This window comes from Phoenix dactylifera, chromosome 3 (genome assembly GCF_009389715.1).
Source record: "Phoenix dactylifera cultivar Barhee BC4 chromosome 3, palm_55x_up_171113_PBpolish2nd_filt_p, whole genome shotgun sequence".
NCBI lineage: Eukaryota > Viridiplantae > Streptophyta > Magnoliopsida > Arecales > Arecaceae > Phoenix > Phoenix dactylifera.
In genome coordinates this window covers 1,711,621-1,728,294 of record NC_052394.1, presented here as the reverse complement: position 1 = coordinate 1,728,294, position 16,674 = coordinate 1,711,621, and the positions used below count along the sequence as shown (strand labels likewise).

At 36.6% G+C, this 16,674-nt stretch overlaps 1 protein-coding gene and 1 long non-coding RNA gene across 4 annotated transcripts; both read left to right on the top strand.

Moving 5' to 3' along the window:
- Positions 1-38: 38 nt before the first annotated feature.
- Positions 39-6,729, top strand: LOC103710805 (soluble inorganic pyrophosphatase 4). Of its 3 annotated transcripts, XM_008796714.3 has the most exons (10): positions 40-248; positions 816-892; positions 4,052-4,193; positions 4,430-4,458; positions 4,771-4,836; positions 4,909-5,016; positions 5,248-5,313; positions 5,500-5,620; positions 6,070-6,151; positions 6,329-6,724. In XM_008796714.3, exons 3-10 carry the CDS (start codon positions 4,061-4,063, stop codon positions 6,369-6,371), a joined length of 648 nt encoding a protein of 215 aa, XP_008794936.1. In that variant the 5' UTR covers positions 40-248; positions 816-892; positions 4,052-4,060; the 3' UTR covers positions 6,372-6,724. The 3 variants fall into 3 exon arrangements, with proteins under 3 accessions (XP_038980127.1, XP_008794936.1, XP_008794929.1); XM_008796707.4 differs by lacking the exon at positions 816-892 and having other exon boundaries at positions 41-248; XM_039124199.1 differs by lacking the exons at positions 816-892; positions 6,070-6,151 and having other exon boundaries at positions 39-248; positions 6,217-6,729.
- Positions 6,730-10,777: 4,048 nt separating this feature from the next.
- Positions 10,778-15,104, top strand: LOC120110156. Its single transcript, XR_005510905.1, has 5 exons — positions 10,778-11,519; positions 11,654-11,714; positions 11,838-12,125; positions 12,210-12,889; positions 14,237-15,104. It is a non-coding gene; the product is annotated as an uncharacterized LOC120110156 (long non-coding RNA).
- The last annotated feature ends 1,570 nt before the right edge of the window (positions 15,105-16,674 follow it).

Here is a 16,674-nt window from a genome sequence, read left to right as displayed (position 1 = left end):
ATGGTTCCGTTTTTTCTGGATACTTTGGAATAATTCGAATGATGCCTTCGTTTCGATGTCGGGCTACTGCAACAAATAGCAGTGGGGGAGGAAACAGGAACGCAAGTCGCCTACTCGATTTCATTTCCGTTCTCTCTCTCTTTCCACCCCTCTCGCTATAAATTTCGTCGCTAGGGTTTCTTTTTAGTTTTCTCTATCGCCTTTTCCGAGAGCCGACAGTGCTTCCGATCTTGCGCTCAGGTTTTGAGGTAATGTCTCTTTGTTGGCATGCCTCCAAAGATTCTGGATCTGTTTTTTAGGGTGCTTGATCTATGTTTGAGCTCAGATTTGATGGTTTTGGTCGAAGTTTTAGGTCTGGAAATTTGGATCGAAGTATTATTTTGTTTGAGCTTTGGTTCGATGCACTTGGCCTGGGTTAGAACGATTTAGATCGAGATCTTCTTACTAGATCGTGGAGTTTTGAGCATTTATCTGCAATTTAAAAGTCATTTTAGGTTGTTCTTTCTTTTTCTTTTTCTTTTCTTCTTTTTTGATATGATGTGGTTTCAGATTCTTGTAGTTTCTTTGTTTTTTTCTCTGTCCTTTCCTGTCGTGTTTTCTTTTTCCGGGATCGTCATGGATCTCCCTCTCTCTCTCTCTCTCTCGCTGTTTTTGTCTGTTTCAGGAGTCATTTAGTTGTCTGCTGATTATTTATGGGGATATGGTGGATTTTTGGTCGCATTATTACTGCTGGTTCCACGCTACTCGTCGTAACTCAGACTTTCCAAATCTGAAGCTCATGTTCGGATTTTTTTATCTATTATTTTTTCTGCAAGAAACTTGTAAGAGATTGGGTCCAGCTTCGTCAGATAAAACTTACCATAAATACACATCGCTGAGGTGGATTTACCTGGTATTTTCTTTGCTCTAACCAGATAATCTACCACGGGAAAAGTAGCGGAAGATTAGTTACTAATTTATAAGATCTTGGTAGTACTATAAATTCTGTTGGTTTCATAGGGTTTCTACATAGTAATGATTGTGAGATTTTAGAAATCTAGTGATATGGGTCTGCAGTTTTCTCAGCTCTGTTCTATATCTAATGGTTTTCCATGTTATCTACCATCTGTTCTGATGCAACAACATTCACCAAATATGATTTCCATATAAGCTCTTATAAATACCAGTATAGCTTCTTATAGGGAGGTTTATTAGAAAACCACGGCATCTTCTCAAGCAACTGATTGGCAAGCTTTTGTGCCATTTATTTAATATTCCATGCAATTAGTGTATGCCTTATAAAACTTTTCCAACCAACAGTGAAATGTGGGTTACCTGTCATATATAACATGTAATTTCTTGATATTGGATCGTTATAAACATTTCCTTCATGTCATTATGGTGTTCCTTAACAATGTACATCCACATCATCATTTTACCTTGATATTTTCTTGAACTTTATGTGTCTTCTTAGGTTAAATGCTTCTATTTTCTCGCTAGAATAATCACTAAAAAGAAGGCAGATAAAAGAAGCAAAGGTAACCCAAAAAAAAAAACAAGATTTTTCCCTATTCCTCACCTCCTCCTGCATAATAATGTTTTTTCTATTTTTTAATATACAAGAGATCACGGTAGTTGCACATTCTTTTCTTGTCTTCATTACTTCAGAAAAGGAATGGTGTTCTTGTCTTCTTTTCATTACAAATTACATCTGCTGCTGAAGGTTGCTTGGATCTGTAATTTATTGCTTTTTCCAACTTAATCTTCGATTGCAATCAAGGGACAGGCAAAAGCCAACTACTTATACTTATCTTAGATGCTTGATTTAAGCAGTTGGCTACTTTATTATTTGCATTTCCTCCCTGCTACTCTGTTATGTCCACTTTCCTCCATGACAATTCATCCTTTCAGGTCTGCACATAACAGCATGACTAATTAGCAGTACCTTAAGATATGCACCATTGTAGAGTAAAATAACAGCGGTGGAAAAACTGATCAAATATGCATCTTTTTTTCTTTTTTTTTCAAATGCCTTGTGGAGATGACACGAAGCCTGATGATTATATATTTAAATGGCATTAGTTCCAAAGAAGCATGAATAAAGAATAGAAAGGATGATAGAAGTTTTCCTAATTTGAGAAGCACTAGATAAGATGGAGATGATGCTCCCTAAAACAAATGTCGATTCTGAATTGGGAATTGGACTTGCTGGTTTTTTGATAATGGAGATTTATAGTTCCATTTTGTTTGGTGCTGAGGTTGTTTTATGGTTTGCCATCGATTTGTTGTAAAATGGATGTCTATATATACATACTACCTATATGCATATATACATGCATGCATGCATGCATGCATACATCCATATATATATATACACATATATGTATATATATATACATACATATACGTATACGCATACATCTACGTATACGCATACGCATCCCTATACGCATACATATACGTATACGCATACGTATCCGTACATATACATACATACATACATATATATATATATATATATATATATATATATATATATATATATATATATATATATATATATAAAGAGAGAGAGAGCTAGACTTGGCTATACTGTAGTACATCTCCACTCAAATTTGGTCAGATCTAATCTATACATATGTACTACCTACACGCGCGTGCGCGCACACACACATATATATAAATAGAGAGAGCTAGATTTGGCTACACCCAAGTGGATTATGTGATTTAAAGATTTCTAGTCTATGCATCAAGCAATCAAAAAAATGGACAGACTTAATAACATAAAATTATGTACGTAATTTTATAACTTGATGCACAGGTTAGAGGTCTCTGAATCATATGATTTTTTGGTGTAAAAGCAGTTTAGAGGTAATAGATCACATCTAACGACTTAAATCATCGATGGGGGACCCCCATTTTCTAATGTAGATATGGTCGGATCTGAGTGGAGATCCACTTTAGTATAGCTAACTCTAGCTTCCTCTCCCTCTCTCTCTCAATATATTTATATTTGGATGTCCCACAACTGCCCAATATGATTGGTCTTCACTAGATGACAAGACGTCTGACATCGATAATCCGATCTATTGGATGTGATCTACTATTTTTAAATTATTTACTATAAAAAATCATATTATTAGAAGATCATCTAATGGTCAAAAAAATGCATTATTTTGTACTTTTAAACAATTTATTTTTTAACACTGAATATATAAATGATGCATAAGCTATTATCAAGAGATCCCCAATGGTCAAAAAAATGCATTATTCTGTACTTTTAAAGTATTTAATTTTTAACACTGGATATATAAATGATGCATAGGCTAGGGCATGATTTTCTTATAGTAAACAATTTAGAGATAGTAGATCACATTTAATGACTCAAATTATTGGTGTTGGACTCTAGTCGTTTGACCAAGACCGATCTTATTAGGGTAGTTGTGTAGGTGCTCACATATTAGCTCTTCTCTCTTTACACACACACATATGCATACATATATAGTACATATATTCATACGCACGTATGAGGATGTTTGACTGATTGACTGCGTAATTGGGATACCATCTTGTTCTTATGTTTGGTGCCCAGATCATGAGAGAAAAAAGAATTTTTTGCAAACGTGGTGGAAATTTTAGTCCAAGGACATAGTATCGTAAGCATACCGGTGACAGATTTTTTTTGACAAATGCTGCGTGTTATGCCTTCTTTGCATGCCAGTGTATTATCTTTTCTGAGACTATAATATCATAATTATCCCTCTTTAATTGCATGACATGCCAAACACCTATAATTATAATTCATCTCTTAGAACTGATAAAGCTAGGATTATGATATGTTGTCCCAGTTCATGTTTATCTACAACCATATTTCAGGACATATGCTGTTCCTTGTTCTGCAGACTCTTGTCTGCTCCAGTGATAAATCTAGTTCTTGAACTACTGGATTCTGCATTGAACCACACACTGAATTTTTCCATAGCCAGTTGATTTTATTCTAATATTTTTTCCAATAGTTGTTGATTTCAAGATGTCTTATGGAGAATTGCTTATGTTGGAATATGTTTGTCAGTTTGTCTTCATGGTTCCACCTCTTGACATACCAAACAAGTCTTCTGACATGAACGGGTTGCACCCACCTCTCAATGAGAGAATAATTTCGTCCATGTCCAGGAGGTCTGTCGCAGCACATCCTTGGCATGACCTTGAAATAGGTACTCATTTTTCCTGGAGGCATATCATTTAGAATATACTGCACTACACATTGCTTTCATTTAGGTTTCCTTCTGGATCTTCTAGCTAAAGTGGAGAGATGAAAAAATCTGATCTCTTTCTATCGCCCTCCTTTCCTTTAGCCATTTGATACGGGATTTCTTTTTCCATCTAATTTCTGAATTCTTTCCCTCTGCTCAATATTCTGTCTCACTTGGCTTTTTCATTTTGGATGCAGGTCCTGGCGCACCAACTATATTCAACTGTGTAAGGATGTTGTTCTCTCTTTTCAAGTGAATTGTAATGTTAGTTTAAACTTGATAATAAACTAGGCACAGGAAAGAGATGCCTGAATATCAGAAGTGGCTGGTTCGGTTGTTGTGGGAGTTAAACCTTTCTAATGAAAGACGCAGCCTTGCTTGCCCCTTAAATCTTTTGAGTCCCTAAACCTTTGTGATCTGCAACCTAGGAAACCATTTTTACTCGTTAGAAGGAAATGATATGAATTGCAGCTATGAAGTAAGAGTTGCTACCGCTTAGTCAAAAATATGATTAATTAAAGATTGATCATTCTTGCAGGTGGTGGAAATAGGAAAGGGAAGTAAGGTGAAATATGAACTCGACAAAAAAACCGGGCTGATAAAGGTAGAGACACTACTCGCTGCTGCTTTAGTTCAGTGTTGCGCTGTGATTGTCATTGTTCTTCCATATATGCAGGTTGACCGTGTGCTGTACTCATCGGTGGTATACCCCCATAACTATGGATTCATCCCACGCACTCTTTGTGAAGACAGTGATCCCATGGATGTGTTGGTTATCATGCAGGTATTTTGCATTATATATTTCAATTTCGGTTTAATGGTTGCAACATGAAAGAAAATTTGGTGTGTGAAAAGGAAACTAGCAGACTTTAAGTGATACAAAAGATTGCCCCTTTTTGCTTCAAGTTGAACACCCTTGTGCTGTTTTTCTTCTTTCTTATGATTTATTGTGTTTCAATTTTTTTCGCCAAAATTCTTGTTAAAATGTCTCTCATCTCCGATGCTATTTCTACAGGAACCAGTGCTCCCAGGATGTTTCCTTCGGGCTAAAGCCATAGGTCTCATGCCTATGATTGATCAGGTGCAGTTTTCTGTGTAGATAGCATATGATGATGACGGTTTTATTATTTGTACTATTTGATTTTAATAATAAGTTCCACCTTTTATGGCATGATGAAGTTCGATGCATTTTGTTTGCGGTGACGTGCATATGCTTTTGTTGTTTCGAGGGAAGAAGTGTTTATGCAGTTTTTGTTGCTGGGAACAGGGAGAAAAAGATGATAAAATAATTGCAGTGTGTGCGGATGATCCTGAATACAAGCATTACACCGATATTAAGGAGCTCCCTCCTCATCGCTTAGCTGAAATCAGGCGCTTCTTTGAAGATTGTATCCTCATAATTAAGCTAGTATTTAGAATTATCTGTATGAGACAATTTTTATTAAGACATATAAGTGGCCTAGTCAACTCTATGAGAAGACCTAGTAATTACAAGACTTAGAATCATTTCCTACTTTTATTACACCACAATATACAATTTTTTGTCTTCTTATTCACCGAAGTACCTATTATTATTCAGTATTGCCTGACCTTTTACAGTTGTATTTTGGGCAGTATGTAGATGCTTCCAACCGCATGTTTTCTCTCCCTGTATTGGCTATCTGTGTATAATCCATCTAATGGTGGATCCTACCCTCTCCAAGGGACTAATCTGCACTATAGACTAAACATGTGCGTCGGATACTGAAGATATAGGTCCATAGCCATGTCTAGTACGTATGCATACTTTTGTGCGTGCATCACATTAACAGTTTTCTCCTTGAACATGTCAAATCAGATAAGAAAAATGAAAACAAGGAAGTTGCAGTGAATGACTTCCTCCCTGCCACTGCTGCATATGAAGCTATACAATACTCAATGTAAGGGACTTGCGAATGTTTGTTTTGCATATCTTCTGAATATTGTGCACTTGACATCAGCACAGAATGATCATGCTTGCATGTTATTGTCAAATCAAACTTCACAACAAACTTTTTGTGAAGGACTTGAATCAATTCCTTGTTACATAATTACCTATTGTTCTTCAATTTCTGAAGGGATCTCTATGCAACTTACATAGTGGAGAGTCTGAGGAGGTAGGGCTCCTTCAAGGATTATGATAATTGAGTGACACTCAGAAGACCTCTTTGAAGCTGCATTCACATTTATACGCAGAAGGATATTACAGCACAAACTGTTTTGCATGATTGTCATAACTAGCATGTGTGATTGAAACATGGGACCCCAGAAGAAGTGAAAGGGAGTGAGGAAAGAAAAACAGCTATATAGTCATTGCTTATATGATATAAAGAAAAACTCATGGATTTTTATATGTATCTCTTTAATAGGATGTATTTTGATGAATTTGATCACACGATTGGTTTGAGTATCTGCCGATATTCATCGACTTTTAAGAGTATATGAAGGTTGACATTTTGTCCTGTTCATACTCTGAAAATTTTCTCTTAGCACAACTCATTTATATATTCAACTCAGAACACTAGAACTAGCGTAAACATCATCAGTCTTGCGGATTTTGTATATGAACACCTTAATTCATGCAATGCTCTTATGCAGGTTTATTTTATCTTGTATGAACGGCTACATCGTTTTCTGCTAGTATAAGAGAAGCGGATTGGTGAGAAATTGCTCACCTATCCATAGATATACCAATGTAGTCATTGTCATGTAATCAATTTTCAAGTACAGCCTTACTCACCTACCCATAGATGAATAAGCGGGCCATAACCTGACGGTCAAATTCCCCGTCCTTTATTTGTTTTCAGTTGCTTCTTAACAAATAGGTTTGCCGAGCCTCATCAACTTGTTCATCCTGAAGGGTTATAACCTGCACCTGCCGTCTGTTGCCTTGAAAGCTTCATTAAACAATAAATTAACAGGGTTTACTGGGCTCAGAGACCAATATGGCAAAGCACTGGTCCCAGATTACTCGGCAGCGCGTGTTAATATTCTCGGTTTCTCAATTGGCTTCTTAGGGATCGCTTCAAATGTTTTTCAAATGCTTATGGAAGGCCTTGACAAACAAGTGTTTCAGAAACAAAGAGCAATGAAACCTGTCTACGGCTGCTTTTCAAAGGTTTCCTTTTGTTTTTTAAGAAAAAGAAACGAAAATACGACAAGCATCCTAAATTCCGCCATAAGCTAACGAAGTGGAAAATGAGCTAAATAATGCTGGCCGTGATGGTTGTAGGGCTATTTTTTAGCAACTCTGGCAGAATATCACATCTGTGATGTGAGGAATGGTGCAATCTAAGGCTATTTTTTAGCCTCCTTTTTTTCCAGCAAGCAACGCTTAAATACTTACCTCAGAGGGCTGGTTATTAAAAACAACGCAAGTCCATACTAAAACTGCTCTGCAAGACCGTTTCTGATCGGAAATCATCCTGGCAATCTGACATGATAGTAGAGTAGTGCTAAACTTATTGACCCTTGAAGCCTCTACAAAACAAATTTTGATATCTTGAATCGATGCTCCTAATATTAAAGTTAATATGTTAGGCAGATCCTCCCACGATCCTCAAGGTTTTATATGCAAGTAAGGTCCCAGGTTTTATATGCAAAACCAGCAAGGTCCCACCCTGTTTCCTTTCAAAAAAGTTCTTTAAAGTAACATCCACCAGATCAACTTGGTTCAAAGTCAGTCAGATTGTTTAATAATTATCCTGAATTAGGGCTGGAAGCAGGATAAACAACATCCAATCATGTCAATTCGGATCGAAATTCTGATGTGATCAGATCATGATACGGAAACCTATCCATAAATTTTGCTAGATCCAGATTATAGATGATCACAGGCTAGGCCTTGGGCCGAAACTCAATTTATTTTTAACTGGGCTCTAGGCCAGGCCTATTTGTGATTTACAAGATTTTTCAAAATCTAGAACCGCAGATCTGATAAAAAAAAAATATTTCTAAATAATTTTGTTCCCAAGAATCCAACATATCATACTTGGATGAGTTATTTGATATATATATTGAAATAAATTCCTATTTCGATAATTAATTATTTCTATAAAAAACTAGTTCTTTCCCCTCGGTTAAACAATAACAAATGAATATGTCGTTTATTCTTTATAAAATAAAAATATCTAGAAATAACTTCTTTCTCTTGTCCTCCTTTATGATTATATCATTTATATTAATTATTATTATTAAATGCAGTTCAAGATATAATTTATGCTTGAATCATATCTAATTTATATCCGCATTCGGATAGAAAAATATAAATATAACTAATATCTAACTTATATCCTATCCTTCTAAAATAAAAATAAATATATTTAATATTTGATGATACATATATCAATATACCAATATCTGCTTCGTATTCAATCCATTTTCAGCCCTCTCTTGAATGGGTAAAGACCGAAACAATTCTCTCTAAAGAACTAAATCAGTGTTTGCAGCAAGAGCAAAATCGCTAACGAAAGAAAAAGCAGATGGTGAAAATCTGAAAATTAGAACAACCTGGAACATGACAAGAAAAAGAGTCAAAAACAAAAACAACCATCACCAGAAGTACATCCTCTAACCAACCTAATAAATTTGTGACTACGTTTGATATTTTTATCTTCTTATTTCTCTCTGAAAATGGTATTTGTCTCTCAAATGTGCTTTAAGGTTCAAGCAGATTTAACCAACAAAATGACTATAGATGAGAGCTGAAGTGGGTCAGACTCCAGAGTCCAGACTTTAGAATTGGCAAGATTGTTCTAAAGTTGAAGGAATAGGTGGATTGAGTTTGGGTCTTCTGAATTAGCTCTATCTTTCTGCATCATTGCTGAAATACTTCATACTATTCTAGTCCTGATTTTCTACTTCTACTAACATTAACTAAATGGACTGCAACTAAGGGATTCACAAGTCTCTCTTTTCCTACCTCATGCGAACTGATCCATGAATGCCAAGTGTAGAGTGGAAAGCACTCCTACATGATGAAGACACGACACAACGACACTCTGACCATCAGTTTCAGATGAGTCAAGTGTTTACTTTAGAGAAAAGCAGAGACAGCAATAGGTTGTAATCTAATCTAGAAACAGGAAGAGCAAATCAATGGACCAAGATTCGACCGGCGATCTTGCGGTCCCCTGTTTAATTTTTCGTTTCTAGTAAGACGTTTACAGGAAAAGAAGATGAAACAAGTCAAAGATGCCCACTGGTTCGCGTCTTGTGTGCTCTGAGGAAATATTTCCAAAGGACTAAAGAAATGAAATCCCCATGACCAAGTTGCAGTATAGTATTCTCGAGCTGGGAATGGTCATCCCAATAGAATCCAGACCTCCGGACTAGTTTACTCAGTAGACATTGCATTAGCACACATGTTGGTTGTACAACGAAGTCTCGCTTGCTAGTTAAAGCAGTATGATAGAAGACAAAAGCTATTTGCCTTTGACATTCGCTTCCTACTTTGACAACCAACAATTAAACTACTATCATACTTGGTGTTATATCTATAAAGAAAGAGGGATGTTTTATGTCACAGCCATAGCTCCTCATCCTCCCGGGGCAGGACTTATTTGGCACTAACAAAGCTAGAATCCAAAATTTCAAAGTTGACAATCCAATCGTTATCCATAAATAACTGTAGCAGTTTGTATTATTTGGCAACCATTCCTTTGGTTCGGAGATGCGTATACTCCAGTCAATTTGCTCTTATCATACCTTACTTAATTTCAAATACATCTGTCTTAATTTTCTTCTCTTTTGTCTAAATTCTTATTTCTGGTTTTATGTGCATCCACAGCTTATTTGGATCCTCATGTTAACTGATATACAAAAAAATCTATGAACTTGAAGAGCTGTAAATTGTAATACCTGCAAATGGTCATGTAATTAGTTTCATGGAACCTTTTTTCTTGATCTTTGGTAGTTTTCAAGTCATAACCATAAATAAAAAAAAAAAGAAGAAAATTATGCCGAATTGCCTATGATGACTGATGTGCTATATTTGTTGAATTGGCATTGAAACTGATGTGCTAACTATAAATGGCAGAACACTAAGATTATAATTGCTCTAAAGAGAATCCGAAGATTATACGTTAAACAGGTTAGGTTAGCTTGCTAATTAATTTCATAGTGATCTCCTGATGTGGGACTAATTGACTAAAGTTAGGAAAGATTCAGTCAATACGAAAATACCTGCTCTGCAGCCCAAATTCTTTAACCTCGTCTTACCAGTCCAATCCAATGACAGGAGAAGAAAACGGTCAACCGATTTCGAAGGAGAGAAGAGACAAGTAGCTAAACCCAAGGTGGAAGCGCCACTGTTCTCTCTCTCTCATCTTAATTATAAATCATAAACCTCTTAGAAGTCAAGGGAGATTGATAGAGATATGAAACGGAAGCTCTTTTAACTTGGGCAAGCTTTCCTTCTCTGTCATTACTAGTAATTAAGCCATCTCCCTCAACTTCTTTCAATGCTGATTTCTTCCCCTGGTTTTGCCATTTCCATACAACTCACCATCAAATCCCGTTCCTTTTCTCGCTTTCCTTTCTCTGTTGCCTTGTAACTGCTAAATTCCCGCAAAGAGGGAAAACTTGGAGCCGCTGCAGGCGAGCAGCATTTTTAAGTTTCAGGCAAAGGCCGAGAAATAAGAAGCCCACTGGCTTCTTGTGAATGCACGCTTCAGTTCGTCGGAAGCCCACAGCCAGAGGTAGAAGCTTTTCCTCCTCTTCCCTTCTTCTCTTCCTCCTTCAATATTGATTCAAACAAGGGGAAGCGATTTTGTCTCCTACGTTACTCCTCACCAAAAAAAGGGGAAAAATATTGATTCAAACAAAACCACCTTTTATATGAGTTAAATGTGTTTAAGGTTTTGTTATTTTTCTGGTTTTCTCCATGTTCGACCAAAACATGCACCGGTTACGTAATGTTTCTCGATCAGCTTCCACAAATCTCCGTCAAATTATCCTTTTTAATTTTAAGTTTGTTTTTTGTGAAGAAAAAGCACTATGGATGTCGACGGGCAGAAATCTAAACTAATTGCTTGTTTCCTTCAAAAATTTGAATTTTTTTTTTGATTGAAAAAAAAAAAATGGATGTCAGGAGACCTCCGGGGACAAACGTAGCAAGCGCCGGCTGGGAGAGCTGGAACTGGATTCGCGGTGGCTGGTTTCTGCTGCTCCGCCGGATCACATACTCGCTCCGTTTGGAGTTTCACGTTTCGGGAATGTGGAACGACGGCGTCTTCCCGTCTCTCTCTTCTCCTTTTACCACCAGCTTCGGTAACTTGAACAAAATAATAATAATGTTGATCATTAGTACTAATAATATTAATTAAACAAAGACTTTTTTAGTAGTATAGAATATTGTTAGAGATGGAACCTTCTTAACCGGCGAACTCCGTCGTTTGTTGCAGCGGGGAACAGCGAATCTCGGATTCCGAGTTCCATCGCCTTCACAGCAGAGCTCGAGAGACGGTGAGTCTCCGTTTTCCCAACGTTTCCCATGAACCCTTGTACATCGAGTTACAAATGTATATATAATTCTGTTTAAAGGGCATTTTTGGTGATTTGATCGCTGCGCTATTCATCGTGTAACAGATACAGAGCGGATATCTTCACCACTCCCCAGGATTCCGACTGTTTCCAGCTCGGAAGTTTTCCGCCACCACTCTCACCAGCCACTGGCCTCTCCATAACTCCATTAAATTCCAATCCAGGTTTTTCGAATCTGAAACGATTCCAGTGTTAGTCTTAGTTTAATTAGTAGCTCATTGAGATAATGTATTTGTTGGTCTGGTTTTAAATGGAGCAGGAGATGTTGATGTTTTGACGGCTACTGCTGCCACCAACCTGAAACCATCTGCCATGACTCAAGTTCATCCTTTTGTTAGTTTAATGACCATTGAAGTCTCTCTGCCAAACTTACGTCTTCTATTTGATATCTTGCTCAAGTATATTTTTTGGTTATAGAATGTGGCGGGGTGTAATAAACGGATGGCATCCAGTGATTCTACGAGCAAGAGAACTACTTCTACACAAGCATCAAAGAGGCTGAAGACTGCGGAGCGGCTGCATCAAACGCCATGCGAGGAATCAGCATCAACCCATTTACAGCTGATGAAAGTAGGTGGACTGCCATCATCGTTTGTTGAAGTTTTTTTTTTTTTTTTTTTTTAATTGGAGACAGAGATTGTTTAAGTTTTTAATCACTGGCGTAGAGTAGGCTTTCAGTTATGTGTGTTTAATGTTGGTAGGCGCCTGTGAAGAGGAGCCAGAAGCTAGGGGATAAGATTACAGCTCTACAGCAGCTCGTTTCTCCATTTGGAAAGGCAATAGCATTTGTATTGTTTGATTATATAGGTTAGAAGAAAAAAGCTTATATGTACTAATGACACATTGGATGAATTGGTTGCAGACTGATACAGCATCAGTACTTCATGAGGCCACAATTTGCATTAAATTCCTTCATGAGCAGATTCAGGTATATCTGCTTGAACATAACTCTCCTGCCTTTTTTTTTTTTCAAATGTTCATGCACAATTACAACTTAGTTTAGTTTCCTTCATGTTTTCTCTTAGGATAAGTTTTTTAAAATTTTGCAGGTGCTGACTGCTCCTTACTTCAGAATCAAATCTTCACCTCACTTGCTGGTACATTTGTGTTCTTTCATTCATTGAAACTTTTGTTTCATAATCACCCAAAAAAAAAAAAAATCTTGGTTCATCTACTTTTGTTTCACTCATAGAAACTTGTTCGATCTACTATTACATATGAGTTGCTTAGCAAGTCCAATGTACTTGCAAATTAAGTCAAGATCAATCAAGCCAATTGGCCTTTATAGTAGGAGTGAATCCAATTCAAACCATGGCATGTTGGGGCTATCAGTTTTGGACTTTTCGGTCCAATTCATTACCCTGACTTGCTGATAACCATGAAGATAATTCATTGTGTTTCATGGTCAGATGCAAGTCATGCAAGCTTGACCAATACACCATATTCTGCTAACACAGCTTTGCGCTCCATTGTAAGGTTTGTGCCCAATTAGAAGGCATGGGAGTGTGATCTGTCCATGAAACTTGTGGACCTCAGGATATTTTCCTCTGTTACAACCTTCTAGTAGGGGTGTAAATAGTTCCTAAAAATTTGATAATTTGACCCGATTATTTTATAATAATCGGGTATCGATCTAACCTAGGGTTTGATAATGTTATCGGATCAAATTCAGATTCCACATATAGGGTCTGTTTTCTTATTGGGTCAGATAAGAAAACAGATTCGAACTTGAAAACCCGATAACCCAAACTCCAGTCTATTGCCTTTTTAGTTCCTAAATCTTATTGGTTATTTATTTTAATTCCACCAATCAAAGCAAACATCTGTTTCTTGAGATTCCAGAGTGATTAGATTTTTTTTTATTCAAAGTCTTGTTTGCCTTCTATATTACACTCCTTTCCCACCACAATCTGCTATATACTTTTTCTGAAAGTGTTTCCTCTTTTAAAGCTACGACAAAGTCCTAAGAAGAGATTTTATTCTCATTTAAAAAGATCGAGTCTAACATGATATTTAAAGACTTATTTGACATTCGTTAATGTTTATCATGTTATTTTCGGAAATTAGTCAACATTTTGCTATTTTAGTGGGCTAGATTTGTATTATTGGTGGAAACGTTCTCTTGGCCTTTATAAGAATGAGAGTGTATCAGTTACTATGTTTGTTATTTATTTATTTATTTTTTCAAGTGATAACTTCTAATAAGGTAGAAGGAAAACAAAAATAACACCAAGGAGTATAAAATAGAATCATGTCTCAAACTGAACCAAAAATTGGCCGGGTCCAAACTCGAATCCAACTATCAATCGGGTTTCAATTCAAGTTTGAAGCTTCCTTTTTTATGGATCCGGATCTGAATCCGAACTCAATTTGTCTTATCGAGTTTGCATGCGGGACCGATCTGAAATAATAATTAACTCTTTGCTGCATGCATGGTGTATCAGGGCCATGGAGGAGAGAAAGCAAGCTTGCGAAGCAGAGGATTGTGTTTGGCTCCTATCTCATCGACCATCATCAGTCTCATTAATCAACCTGCAAGCAATTCCCATAGCCCCGAGAGAACAGCCATGGCAACCAGTGCATGTTTCTATTGACGAATTGAGGATACCACAAAGGAACAATCATCAAAGAATAAACATTAGTTTAGTTGGAATGAGATGATGAGCTGCCATTCAAATTATGTAGCTATTAAACCGAGTTTCGTTCATAGGCTACTTGAAATGAGATGGTGGTTTTGTTTTTGGGAGACTATGCTTTACATTTGTTTACAGGTTCGGGTTGTACCTCTCACGTCGAAGAATAATTGGTCTTCTTCTGCATAGTCAGCCATTGGATCACACCTTGCACAACTTTTAAAGCACTCCGATCTTTTTGTCCATCTACCTACACATAGTTTGAAGCAGTTATTGTGCGATCCAATAGTTGACGCCATGGAAGAAGGGGAATCATTCTTTTGTGCGGAAGACACAACCCGAACCCTTTGCCTACCTAGGATATTTACTCCTTAAGTGCTTCCAAATTAGACAAGTGGGGCTTATTCTACTTCCCCAAGCTTGTTTAAGTTGAGGATTTGATCATTGATGACCTTGTCATCTAACATCCTTTATTATATGTCTACTATTAGAGGCCTAGCCGGCCATTTCTCATAAGATATCGTGGGTGCAAATTGAACTTATTATGAACTTTATTTAAACATTGCCTGGATGAAGCAGATGATAGCAACGAGCAGGCTGAGAAACTTCAGCGCCTTAATTTTGGTGGGTGGCGTCATCAACATGAACTGCAGAAAATTCTCTTTTTTATAAAAAAAAATCTGCAGAGAGAAAAAAATTTAACCAAATCAACTTGGTGCTTTGCACAAATTACTCTGCTTCATTTAATGGCAAACTACACAGATAACTTCTTCAAGTACTCTGCTCTCCATGGCAAGGACAGGCAAAGACATTCGGAAAAAAAAATTATAATATTTTTTTTGAAAAATTGATGCCTGAGTATATGATGCCTAAGAAAATAGTTTTTGCATGTTTGATTGATCATAGAAAAATAATAAATTTAGAGTAGCTTATGTTTGGTTGAGTGTTTACTTTTTGAAAAAAGATATATAAAATATCTATTATATCCTTAATAAAAAATATTTATTTCTAAAAATAATCTCAATTTCCAGCAAGTGAGAGGCAGACCTTTTTCAAGTCTTATATGAGTTCTTCTTTTCCATGAAATGTGGAAATATTATTTCTATAGAAAAACTATTTTTCCATATCTTTTTTTTGAAAACTCCAACCAAACATAAGACGTCTCTTTTATCTTTTGGTTGACCCCACTTTCTTCCTCTTTTTCCCATGAACCAAACAAGTTCTCTATATTTATCACCAATTAGATGGGAAGTACCATTACAACAGTTAACGGGACAGATCATTCTTCATGATTTCTACAGAGGTAGATTTCATCTTTTTTTTTTTATGTACAACTGTTGGGGCATCAGCTTCTCTCTCACAATCACCCAAGCCATAAGCAATAATAAGAAAACACCATCACTAAAGTATATTAGTCTATTTATTCTTGAATTTTTTCCCCAAAAATCAACAAAAAAAATATAATCCATGAATGATTGAATAAATTTTCACTAGTTTATGCATGAATAATAACTTAATGAATCATTTGACAAAGGAAAAATTAAAGAATTTTTTCCCTCTCTTCCGTTTTGATGGGGAATAAGTAGAGGATAACCCGTTATTCATTCTCTTAGTCTTTTCATCAAGCAGGACAGCTCAATTTCCTTCCTATATCCTCTCATGGGAATAATCCTATCTCTCTGGGGATGCGTGGAATAGGCTTATTCCTTGTCACACCATAAGTCAATTATCATATAAACAAATAATCCCTATTTTTTCTATCCACTCTTAAGTACACAAAATGTAAGGTAATTCTGTCTCTGTGATAAAAGATAAGTTATCATAAAATCCAAAGTGCATTATATGCACTATATTTTCTCTCCTTTTCCTCCTCACTTATCTCTCCAATCAAACATCAAACGATACTTATTCAAGGGAACAAGCCCATTCCTTCCATGGTACCCTATAATTTTTCTTATTCATCCAAAGTTTTTATTCCACAACCAAATGCTATTTTAAGGAATATTGCCAAGATGGTCATGGAGCAGGCATAGCTTTGAAGATTGACTGCTATCTCAGAAATTTGGGCCTTATTTGGACTAATTGGAGCCTACTTGCCGGGCCTACCGCGGCCGCAGGCCGAAAGGTCGCAGCGTAATTAGGTTCTTCACGTGTCGCGCTCTGATAGGGTAGCGGGCGGCTTGACCGACTCGTAAAATAAAACATCGTAGCCGTTTATTTTCGCTCGCGCTTCTATCTTATCCAACGGC